Source organism: Ranitomeya imitator, chromosome 6 (assembly GCF_032444005.1).
Source record: "Ranitomeya imitator isolate aRanImi1 chromosome 6, aRanImi1.pri, whole genome shotgun sequence".
In the NCBI taxonomy this organism is placed as follows: Eukaryota; Metazoa; Chordata; class Amphibia; order Anura; family Dendrobatidae; genus Ranitomeya; species Ranitomeya imitator.
The window spans coordinates 481,688,999-481,701,915 of record NC_091287.1 but is presented as its reverse complement, the minus strand read 5'-3'; the positions used below and the strand labels follow the sequence as shown (position 1 = coordinate 481,701,915).

Genomic DNA, 12,917 nt, shown 5'->3' with positions numbered 1-12,917 from the left:
AAACAAACAGCTTTGCACCGTACTTGTTATTAACATATCATCAAGAACCGAGTGATTGATTTCAATGCTCTACGCGTAGGCTATCGGCCACCATGGCAGTCTACCAGTGATGGTTGAACGTGCACAGTGCTTACAAGCTCTTTCCCCTAGAGCTTGTAAGCGCTGCTGTGAAGCTGGAGCGCACTAATGGCTTTCAATCCCAGCCGGTTTCGCTTCATTGCTCTCCTCCCATACTTCTATATGAGGTCGGTTTGCTTCTGCAGCATCGGAGAGCACACGGTTTGGGCCTGCGCTGCAATGATGCCGCTGCCGTAATCTGTCCATGAGGCAGGACTCTGGGAGGCCGGGGAGCTGTGTACTTCCGCAGAAGATCTGGAGCTAACCCCTTTACTTGAGTGCTCAGAGCAACGCTACTCAGGCTAGAACATTGATGAAGGAGGTATTCCTGTAAGTAATATATTTATTACATATCCCCAGGAAAGAAACAAGGAAATGTCAGAAGTTTAATGCTTAACTTTTGTTAATGTTTTTAAAAGACCATTCCTATAGACAGACATACATAAAATAACCCTGAATGGGTGGTGTGGAGATACGAGGGTCAATGGGTGCTCTCATCCGCTGGCCTGCCTGTCTTTAGAAAGACCACATGGACCAGGGCTCTAACCACTGACCGTCCGCACTCCTGAGCAGAACACTACTCAGACAACACAGGGTGAGGGTAACAGTGTGGCAATACTTTATTGAACCACCAATAGATAATAACATGTATTTCTGACGCAGCAAGTCGGGGTATTGTAAAGAGGAAGATGAGAGACCTCAGACCCAACAATATGCTGCTATCAAAGCAACCTGGGCTTCCATAACCCCTCAGCAGTGCCACAGGCTGATCGCCTCCATGCCACGCCACACTGATGCAGTAATTGATGTAAAAGGAGCCCCGACCAAGTATTGAGTGCATTTACTGAACATGCATTTCCGTAGGCCAACATTTCGGATTTTAAAATCATTTTTCAAGCTGGTTTTATAAAGTATTCTAATTTACTGAGATAATGACTTTTGGGTTTTCATTGGCTGTAAGCCATAATCATCAACATTAACAGAAATAAACACTTGATATAGATCACTCTGTAATGACTCTATATAATATGTGAGTTTCACTTTTTGTACTGAACAACTGAAATAAATGAACTTTTTGATGATATTCTAATATTGTGGGCAGCACCTGTATGTGTGATGGCGAGACTAATGTGGAGCAGCAGAATGATATGACCTAAGACCAGAAGAATCTGTGGATAGTGAATAGAACATCTATCACAAGATCTGCCCACAGTTTTTTTAATTTGTCACATTTTTGGCTCCCCCTGTCACATACCCAATACTGCTTGATTTTCACTCCGCGCCCATTTTTCACAGGCTCCGCATGAATAGAGAATACAGCTTGTGCCCGGCTTTGCATTCCTGACATATTTGTATCCTTGCATCAGAGGATTAATCCTTTTCAATTAGTTTTGTGGATTTTACTTCCCCTAATTGAAAATTCCCCACATGTATTCTCATGTGCAGGGAAAGTAATGATTGCAGTTCAGTCACCTTCCCACCGCACAGATGTATAAAGCGTTTTCTTATTTTTCCTCTGCAGGTGCCGGCGCTGGACGTTCAGAAAGAAAAGACTGAGCCAAACATCAAACAGGAACCGAGATCTCAGAATGAAGATGCAAAAGTAATCAATTCCTCTTCTACAGGACTGGACATATGTAATAAAGGGAGGGGGACCTCAGACAAGTATTTGTCAGATGGCTGGGTCGCAAAGGGTTAGTGCTTTATGGCAGCAATTCCAGCATTGCCATAACTATGCTGCATGGAGCCTGTTTCTCTAGATAATAAGAAAACTCAAATTGCATCACTTAAAGGGGTTGTCCACTACTAAGACAACCACTTCTTAATTGCCAAGTTCACTCTTCTAAAATAACAACACATTATACTCACCTCCGTTGTTTGCGCCATTTCAGCAATGTCAGCACTTGCTCTCCCGGTGGTGTTATACCTACATTGTGGGCGCCGTTCCATCGATGTCGACACTTGCTCTCCCGGTGGTGTTATACTTCCGTTGTGGGCGCCGTTCCAGCAATGTCAGCACTTGCTCTCCCCGTGGTGTTATACCTCCGTTTTGGGCGTCGTTCCACTAATGTCGACACTTGCTCTCCCAGTGGTGTTATATCTCCGTTGTGGGTGCCGTTCCAGTGATGTCTGCACATGCTCTCCCAGTGGTGTTATACCTCCGTTGTGGGCACCATTCCAGTGATGTCTGCACTTGCTCTCCTGGTGGTGTTATACCTCCGTTGTGGGCACCATTCCAGCGATGTCTGCACTTCCTCTCCCGGAAGTGTTATACCTCCGTTGTGGGCGCCATTCCAGAGATGTCGACACTGCTCTCCTGGTGGTGTTGTACCTCCGTTGTGGGCGCCATTCCAGCGATGTCTGCACTTTTTCTCCCAGTGGTGTTATATCTCCGTTGTGGGCGCTATTCAGCGATGTCTGCACTTCCTCTCCCAGTGATGTTATACCTCCGTTGTGGGCGCCATTCCAGCGATGTCGGCACTTGCTCTCCCAGTGGTGTTATACCTCCGTTGTGGGTGCCTTTACAGTGATGTCTGCACTTGCTCTTCGGGTAGTGTTATACCTCCGTTATGGGCGCCATTCCAGCGATGTCTGCACTTTTTCTCCCAGTGGTGTTATATCTCCGTTGTGGGCGCTATTCAGCGATGTCTGCACTTCCTCTCCCAGTGATGTTATACCTCCGTTGTGGGCGCCATTCCAGCGATGTCGGCACTTGCTCTCCCAGTGGTGTTATACCTCCGTTGTGGGCGCCATTCCAGCGATGTCGGCACTTGCTCTCCCAGTGGTGTTATACCTCCGTTGTGGGTGCCATTACAGCAATGTCGGCACTTGCTCTCCCAGTGGTGTTATATCTCCGTTGTGGGCGCCGTTCCAGCGATGTCGGCACTTGCTCTCCCCATGGTGTTATACCTCCGTTGTGGGCGTCGTTCCACTGATTGTTGACACTTGCTCTCCCAGTGGTGTTATACCTCCGTTGTGGGCACCGTTCCAGTGATGTCTGCACTTGCTCTTTCAGTGGTGTTATACCTCCGTTGTTGGCACCATTCCAGTGATGTCTGCAGTTGCTCTCCTGGTGGTGTTATACCTCCGTTGTGGGTGCCATTACAGCGATGTCGGCACTTCCTCTCCTGGTGGTGTTATACCTCCGTTGTGGGCGCCATTCCAGTGATGTCTACACTTCCTCTCCCAGTGTTGTTATACCTATATTGTGGGTGCCGTTCCAGTGATGTCTGCACTTCCTCTCCCAGTGGTGTTATACCTCCGTTGTGGGCGCCGTTCCAGAGATGTCGACACTTCTCTCCCGGTGGTGTTGTACCTCCGTTGTGGGCGCCATTCCAGCGATGTCGGCACTTGCTCTCCCGGTGGTGTTATACCTCCGTTGTGGGCGGCGTACCAGCGATGCCTGCACTTGCTCTCCCAGTGGTGTTATATCTCCGTTGTGGGCACCGCTCCAGCGATGTCGGAACTTCATCTCCCAGTGGTGTTATACCTCCGTTGTGGGCGCCGTTCCAGTGATGTCTGCACTTGCTCTCCTGGTGGTGTTATACCTCCTTTGTGGGCGCCGTTCCAGCGATGCCTGCACTTCCTATCCCGGTTGTGTTATACCTCCGTTGTGGGTGCCGTTCTAGCGATGTCTGCACTTGCTCTCCTGGTGGTGTTATAACCTCCGTTGTGGGTGCCGTTCCAGCGATGTCTGCACTTGCTCTCCTGGTGGTGTTATACCTCCTTTGTGGGCGCCGTTCCAGCGATGTCGTCACTTGCTCTCCTGGTGGTGTTATACCTCCGTTGTGGGCGCCGTTCTAGCGATGTCGGCACTTCCTCTCTGGTTGGTGTTATACCTCCGTTGTGTGCGCCGTTCCAGCGATGTCTGCACTTCCTCTCTGGTTGGTGTTATACCTCCGTTGTGGGCGCCTTTTCAGCGATGTCGGCACTTGCTCTCCGGGCGGTGTTATGCCACGTGAGCCAATCAGTGGCCACTTTTACTGTCGCTTAATTCGGATGTAACTGACATTTGGAGGCAGTCGGAGACCAGCAGCGCCACTCATTTGTTTTAGGTGTCAGTTTCATCCTAAAGAAGTGAGAATGAAGCAACCACTGATTGCCTGGAGGGCTCACATGGTATAGCACTGTGGTGCGAGACCCAGGAGCCAACATTGCTGGAATGGCGCCTTCATCAGAAATAGCTATAAAGTGTTCTAAGGTGGATCTTGGCAGTTGAGAAGGTTCTGTCTGAGTAGTGAACAATCATATTAGGCTGCAGGAGACATGAAATTGCTCGCAGCTTGGGCATCCAAATCGCTACCAGTGGAGACAACACAAGTAACAGGATGCGTCCTCTCACTATAGCTAAGAAAAACCTGCAGAGGAAGAGATTGGATTTGCAGCTAAGGCCTCATACAGACGTCCGTTTTTCATGTACGATCTGTGTGATTTTCCAGGATAGAACAAGTAGCCATTATAGTCTATGGGGCTTTTCATGTTTCCATATATTTTTACAGCCAAAGAAATCCAGATGTGTCCATTTTTTATCGACGTCACAAATGAAAATCATGCGTTCAAGTGTTTCGGTCCATGAAAATCAGACAGCACATGGATGGAATCTATGTACAGTCCGTGATTAACATTGGAAAGGATAGGAGAAGTTTTGTCATTTATTTAATACTTTTTTTTATATGTGAAAATCACTGATAGTACGGTAAAAGCTGATGCGTGGCCAAACACTGAAGAAATACGGAACCATGTATTTTATTTTGCGAACGTGAAAAATCACTTACGTCAGAATGAGGCCTAAAACTGAGTTTGTGGTTTACCGCAGGAGATTTAAAGAAAGGAATAATAATATCCTTCTAATCAGACCCATGTGCTATTAGATTAGAAGCCAGCGCAGACTTGCAGGTAGGGAGCGCCGCACTCCTGAGTGACAGAGAACATCAGCAGGTTGTGACCGCCATTCCTGAAGGGGAGCTCTGGAATCACTGACCGGCCAGGTTCACACATCCGTGTTTCATGGTCCGAGTACAGACTGCAATGTACGGACCGGCTGGAGGTCTCACGATCGCACTCAGCAGTGTCGTTTATGCCTGTGAGGCTGTTGTGTTCAGGTCAGGAGCCCTGCGTAGTCCACCGTAGTCCATACTGTGAAACTGGTCTTGGAGATGAAGCGAAAAGAAGGGGAAACTGGGGGCGAATATACGATTGAGGCCTTGTGATCAGAACTTTGTAGAGTGTACGCTTGGACCTTACACATGGCGTACTGTTACACTACACATTAGACTATGCTTACTGTTTCAGATGCCTTTCTGGACAAAACAAGAGAACGATGACGGTCTTCCAAGTAAACTTCTGCTATCGGAGTTCCGATCTTTAGTTGTCAGTCGATCAAGGAATAGTCAGACCATGAATAAAGCTCATCAAGAAAATGTGGCAAATTTTAAGAAATTCAGGAAGGTAATGTGATGGTGTCTGTCCTGATACTTTACATCTGACATGTTTTGTGGATCTTTCATTGGTGATGTATAGAGATGGGCGGACACCTGGATGTTCAGGTTTGGCCGAACAGTTACAAAAAGTTCAGGTACCAGAAAAGTACCCAGATCTGAACCCAAACTCAGACCCCATTCACTTGGGGCCGAACATCCAGTGTTTGCTGCGCTGTGATGTGCATGACAGCGCGGCAAACACCGCGGATGGGAGTATTCATCTGCCGCACCTGCGCTGTAAATAAATAATTAAAAAAAAAAAAAAAAACAGCATGGGTTCCCCTGTATTTTTGTTAACCAGCCAGGCAAAATTCACCGCTGGGGGCTGCAACCCTCAGCTGTCAGCTTCAGTAAGGCTAGTTATCAAGAATAGAGGGGTCCCCACACCGTATTTTTTTATTATTTAAATAAATAATTTTAAAAAATGGCGTGCGGTTCCCTCCATTTTTGACAACCAACCTTATTAAAGCAGACAACTGGGGGCTGGTATTCTCAGGCTGGTAAGGGGCCATGGATATAGGCACCCCAGCCTAAAAATAGTAGCCCGCAGCTGCCCAGAAAAGGCGTGTGTATTAGATGCGCCAATTCTGGCGCTTTGTCCAGCTCTTCCCACTGGCCCTGTGGTAGTGGCAAGTGAGGTTCATATTTGTGGGGTTGATGTCACCTTTGTATTGTCAGGTGACATCAAGCCCACTGCTTAGTAATGGAGAGGCGTCCATAAGACACCTCTCCATTACTAATCTTATAGTTTATATGGTAAATAAAGACACAGCCAGAATAAAGTCTTTTAATTGAAAAAATGACAGACTCCTTTAATAATCTCAATTAAACCATACTTATGACCTCGCCTAATTCCACCGAAGCCCTCGATCTCCTGTAATAAACCAAAAATAATAAAACAGCAATATACCATACCTGTCCGTCATCCTGTCCCACGCCATAATCCATAGCTGGGGGACATACAGTTTTCAACCTGGACGGTGCCAAGATTGAGAACCTCTGGGGAATGAACTGCTGTGAGAGCAGCGTCTGTGACCTGGGGAGACGTCATAGAGGTTACCTCTGGTCACTGAGGCTCTGTTCCCAGCCAGGCTGAACTGCGGTGACCTCGGTGACCTCCTCGTTAGCACCAAGGTCACCACAATTCAGCCCAGCTGGGAACACAGCCTCAGTGAAGTCCCTGCTAGTCACTGATGCTGCACTCACAGCTGCTCATTCACCAGTGGTTCTCAGCCTGGATGGTCGCATCTTGGCACCGTCCAGGTTGAAAACTGTATTTCCCCCAGACATGGATTACGGCGTGGGACAGAACAACGGACAGGTGGGGGATATTGTTGTTTTATTATTTTTCGTTTATTAAAGGAGGGCTTTGGTGGAATTAGGTAAGGTCGTAAGTATGGTTTAATTGAGATTATTAACCCCTTTCTGACCTCGGACGGGATAGTACGTCCGAGGTCAGATCCCCTGCTTTGATGCAGGGCTCCGCGGTGAGCCCGCATCAAAGCCGGGACATGTCAGCTGTTTTGAACAGCTGACATGTGCCCGTAATAGGCGCAGGCAGAATCACGATCTGCCCGCACCTATTAACTAGTTAAATGCCGCTGTCAAACGCAGACAGCGGCATTTAACTACCGCTTCCGGCTGAGCGCCGGAAATAACATCATCGCCGACCCCCGTCACATGATCGGTGTCGGCGATGCGTCAGGATGGTAACCATAGAGGTCCTTGAGACCTCTATGGTTACTGATCACCGGTGGCTGTGAGCGCCCCCTGTGGTCGGCGCTCACAGCACACCTCCATTTCTTTTTTTTTTTTTTTATTTAAATAGATTTTTATTAATAATAAACGAAAACATTACATTCTCATCCACATTTCAATGTGTTACATACACATTTTCTTAATTTTGGAAACCCCAACATTCCCAATACCACCATCCCCCCCCAAAGGACAGCTCATCTCCATTCTAGACTCCCCTGAGACCGCCAATGCCTCCAATAATTCTCGCCCATCAGAGGTCTATAGTTCCCACCTTCTTTTACCCATCATCCCAGCTCAAGCCATGGCCACCACATTTTATTAAACGTTTCTGTTTTTCCACGTCTCTTGTAAACCCCCTTTTCCAGCTTTAGACCATGTTGTACATATTGTAGAAATTCCCTCCTCGCAGGCGGTTCTTCCTTAATCCAATTCCGTGCTATCACTTTCCGAGCCATATATAGTAACCTAGCAATTGCAATCTTCCAGGTGTTGTCCACTCCTATTTCATCCACATATCTCAATAAACATATTATCGGATCTCTCGGGACTCTACATTTATACGCTCCTTCCACCCGGCTCAGAACCACCACCCAAAAAGCGGCCAGTCTAGGACACGTCCACATCATATGATATATTCCTGCATTCTCACTCCCACACCTCGGGCACTCAGTCGGCACGCAACCCCGTTCTGTACAACACTTCCGGAGATTTCTATACTCTGTGCAAGATATAGAGCTGCGATAGCCTATACGGCTCACTCAATGATATTCGCGGGACCCACTCCAACACAGATTCCCAGGTTTCATTCTCCATCGGGCCCAGATCCCTCTCCCACTTAGCTCTCGCCTTTATAGGAAAATCTAACAGATATGTATGCATAAGGTCCTTATACAGGGTGGAGATAACTCCCCTTGTAGTCCCGTCACCACACACATACTCCAGTACTATGTCCTCCTGAATCCTAGTGTCAGCCCTCCTATTTTGAGCTCCAACAACATGTCTCATCTGTGCATACTGATATTCCCCTGTGGGCTTCAGACCAAACTCTGCCTGTAATTGGGAAAAGGATTTTAACACTCGTTGTTGGACTATCTGATATACAAAACAAATTCCCTTAGTCTGCCACTCTGAGACCCACCAAAGCCGCAAATTCCTTTAAGTTATTATTAGACCATATCGGTGTAAATTTGGTTAACCCTGTAACCCCCCGAATCTGCTTCAGTCTGTTCCACAGTTTACGTATCAAAAACAGGGTTGGATATAGTTTCCCCAAAGCTCCCAAGGAACCGTCCTCCAAACATTGTACCACCAGACGTCGGCCTGTCACCCCTTCTATCAGGTGTTGTACTGCACTGGATGACGCCTCCCGCGCCCAGTCCTTCAAATGCTGACTCTGGGCTGCAAGAAAATATACTTCGGGGTTGGGCAAAACCACTATCTTCGTTGGGTCGCTGAAGCGTCTCCAGACTAATACGCTGGTATTGTCTCCCCCATATCAAGCTTCTAAAGAGGGCATTAATCTGTCGAAATTTCCCCCGTGGGATCCAAATTGGCGCATTATGTAGAACGTACAGAATTTTAGGCATCAGAACCATTTTAATAAGATTAACCCTACCAACCACCGACAAGTGTAACTTATTCCAAGCATCTACTTTTGCCTTGAGCATCCCCATAACAGGGGTCAGATTCCTATGTAAGAACTCCGCGATTGGAACCGAAATCCATATCCCAAGGTATTTAAAATGAGATACCACCTTAAGCCGCTCTTCACCCACAGTCTCACTCACATTCTCATCCACGCCGTCTACCCTAAACAGAACCGATTTACCCCAGTTGATCGTTAGCCCCGATACGGAACCGAATCTTTCAACAATCTCAATGGCCCCTCTCAGTGAGTCATCCGGGTCAGCCAGAAATAGCAAGATATCGTCCGCATATAGCGCTATCTTTTCCTCAACTCCCCCATACCTAAACCCAGGGATCCCAAGCACACCTCCATTTCTGCTACATAGCAGCGATCAGCAGATCGCTGCTATGTAGCAGAGGCGATCGAGTTGTGCCTGCTTCTAGCCTCCCATGGAGGCTATTGAAGCATGGCAAAAGTTAAAAAAAAAAAGTTAAAAAAAAATGTGAAAAAAATAAAAAAAAATAAAAGTTTAAATCACCCCCCTTTCGCCCCAATCAAAATAAATCGATAAAAAAAAAATCAAATCTACACACATTTGGTATCGCCGCGCTCAGAATCGCCCTGTCAATTAAAAAAAAGCATTAACCTGATCGCTAAACGGCGTAGCGAGAAAAAAATTCGAAACGCCAGAATTACGTTTTTTAGGTCGCCGCGACATTGTATTAAAATGCAATAACAGGCGATCAAAAGAACGTATCGGCACCAAAATGCTATCATTTAAAACTTCATCTTGGCACGCAAAAAATAAGCCCTCAACCGACCCCAGATCACAAAAAATGGAGACGCTACGAGTATTGGAAAATGGCGCAATTTTTTTTTTTTTTTTAGCAAAGTTTGGAATTTTTTTTCACCACTTAGATAAAAAATAACCTAGACATGTTTGGTGTCTATGAACTCGTACTGACCTGGAGAATCATAATGGCAGGTCAGTTTTAGCATTTAGTTAAACCTAGCAAAAAAGCCAAACAAAAAATAAGTGTGGGATTGCACTTTTTTTGCAATTTCACCGCACTTGGAATTTTTTTCCCGTTTTCTAGTACACGACATGCTAAAACCAATGATGTCGTTCAAAAGTACAACTCGTCCCGCAAAAAATAAGCCCTCACATGGCCAAATTGACGGAAAAATAAAAAAGTTATGGCTCTGGGAAGGAGGGGAGTGAAAAACGAACACGGAAAAACGAAAAATCCCAAGGTCATGAAGAGGTTAAATGAGTCTGTCATTTTTTCAATTAAAGGACTTTATTCTGGGTGTCTGTGTTTTTATACAATGTGACTACGGGGTTAGTAATGGAGGGGCATCTTATAGACGCCTCTCCATTACTAACCTCAGGGCTTGATGTCACCTGACAATACAAAGGTGACATCAACCCCTCCCCCCCCACACACTATTACCCCACTTGCCGCCACTACAAAGCAAGTGGGAAGATCCAGGCAAAGGGCCAGAATTGGTGCATCTATTAGATGTGCCTTTTCTGGGCAGCTGCAGGCTGCTATTTTTTAGGCTGGGGGGGTCAATATCCATGGCCCCTTACCAGCCTGAGAATACCAGCCCCCAGCTGTCTGCTTTAGCAAGGTTGGTTGTGAAAAGTGGAGGGACCCCACGCCGTTTTTTTTTTAATTATTTAAATTTAAAAAAACAGTGGGGACCCCTCTATTCTTCATAACCATTCTTGATGCGGCTGACAGCTGAGGGTTGCAGCCCCCAGCTGTGAGTTTTGCCTGGCTGGTTAACAAAAATACAGGGGAACCCACACTGTTTTTTTTCAATTATTTATAGTGCAGGAGTGGCAGATGAATCCACACATCCGCTGCTCCTGTTCTTGCTGTTATTAGCGACAGCAGGTTTCGGATGATGGGAGCCGTTGTCCAATCATCTGATGCCTGTGTCCGAAGGTAAACTTTATACCTCCGATCACAGCTTAGCGCTCCCTATCTTCTGACAGCGTGGGAACCGCCGATCAGAAGCGGTGTTTACCACTCTGCCATGCACACGACAGCACAACAAACACCCGGTGTTCGGGCAGCCGAACCTGAACAGTAACACGGACTTCCTGGTCAAGTCCGTGTTCGGTGTCCGTGCCCAAACAGTAGGTGTTCGGTACAAACACAGAACTTTACTGTTCGGGTTCGCCCATCTCTAGTGATGTAGACTAATACAACCTGAAGGTGATCTGGCATTATGGGGTCATTTTTGTGTGACTTCAACAAATTTGTCTGAGATTTGATCTTGCGCGCCATAGTCTTAAACTAGTGTCATCGGAAGAGACTACAGAGCTTGTCTCTGTCTCTGGAGGACCTGGCCGTCCTGTACATTACACTGACAGCCCATTGACTGCCACAGACATTGTGTAATACGTGATATCCCCTGTGAGGGCGCTACAGGAGGATTCCATGCTTGTTGCCAGCTTTGTTCAGATCTTCTTTTTCTAGGGGAAGGAGTTGACCGCAGTGCGCACACAGCGTTGACAATGGAGGATAACGTGATCTTTCCATGCAGGACACTGTAGACCCCTCATGCAGCATTGCTCTCCATGTTACAGATAGCATACCCAGGGGCTGGGAGCTTGCCTCACATCATCGGAGGCTCGGATTTAATCGCTCACGACAGGAAGAAGAATTCTGAATTAGAGCAGTGGTTACGGCAGGAAATGGAGGTAAGGAGCGTGAAAAGGGAAATGCAAAAAGCGGAAGGCTGAGCTGTTTGTCACTTACAGGCCTTTTGTGAAATATATATTTGTTTTACTCAACACAGAGAAATGGACTTATAAAGTGAGATCTACGGTAGTGATGAGCGAACCTGCTCCGATAAGGCGTTACCTGAGCACGCTCGGGTGATAAGTGTCTTCAGCGTGCTTGAAAAGTATGGTGGAGTCCCTGCTGCTGCATGTCTTGACAGCCCAACACATGCACAGATTGCCGAACATACAGGTAATCCCTGCAGCAGCGGGGACTCAAACATATTATTCGAGCACGCCGAAGACACTCTGCACCCGAGCATGCTGAGATAACACCTTATCATCAACCCCTGCCACTAGACAGGTGACAGCACTGACTTTTTGACTTGTATTGCGGTGACTGCAGCCTAATAAAAGGTATTGTCGCCCAGCCTAATGTCCGGTCTCCTCACGATGTGCATTTACAGCATAAGATTACTTTTCTTTATAGGAGCAAACTCAACAAGCCAGAGAGCAGTCCCTCGCCGATGACCTCTTCAGGTAAGTCCTGTCAATGTGTGTCCGTGTAGCAATCCCCTGCCCGACCATAGCGTAAGTGACGCCGTTATTTCCAGGCACAAGACCCAGGAATTTGTGGTGGTGTTAATAAGCCCCCCTAGCCTAGTACATCAAGTCCAATAACAATTCTTCCACCTTTTAAGCACATTCTGGCTGACCCTCTTAATTCTTCAACTGGAAAATGACCGCGCAGCATGAAGGGTATCCATGCCAGGAAGGCACGTCCCCTTTCCATATCTTGTAATGATTTTCCTATGTGCGGTCAGGCAGTGGCTGATGGTAGCCGTCTTCATTGATTTTACGGACACATAACCCATATAAATCCCTGCACAACATAGATCTGTGTGAATTATTTCCGTAGCATAAAGGGGTCCTCCGGGCATATGACATTAATGCAAACAGGAAAATCCGGCATACGCAGAACATGAGATAAAAGGTTGAAATTTGATGGACCTAGGTCTTAATTCAACCTATGTAACTAAGATAAGTAGGTTAAAACATTATTGGAGACCATTAAAAAACAAGGGAATAAAAAAAAAAAAAAGAATCCATGCCGTTTACTACAGATTTTGTTGCTGAAAAAATCCACAGCAAATCCAAACCCTGGTGGAAATTATGTCTAGGGTTTTTACATGTGAGA

The 12,917-nt window shown here is 46.6% G+C and overlaps 1 protein-coding gene across 2 annotated transcripts in view; it reads left to right on the top strand.

Moving 5' to 3' along the window:
* NBN (nibrin) overlaps positions 1 to 12,917 on the top strand; it is a 90,605-nt gene that overhangs the window by 67,054 nt on the left and 10,634 nt on the right. For both annotated transcript variants that reach the window (XM_069731587.1, XM_069731586.1), the window contains exons 12-15: positions 1,640 to 1,720; positions 5,410 to 5,565; positions 11,585 to 11,698; positions 12,210 to 12,259. In XM_069731587.1, the coding sequence (XP_069587688.1) occupies positions 1,640 to 1,720; positions 5,410 to 5,565; positions 11,585 to 11,698; positions 12,210 to 12,259 (401 nt within the window). The remainder of the gene's footprint in view (positions 1 to 1,639; positions 1,721 to 5,409; positions 5,566 to 11,584; positions 11,699 to 12,209; positions 12,260 to 12,917) is intronic.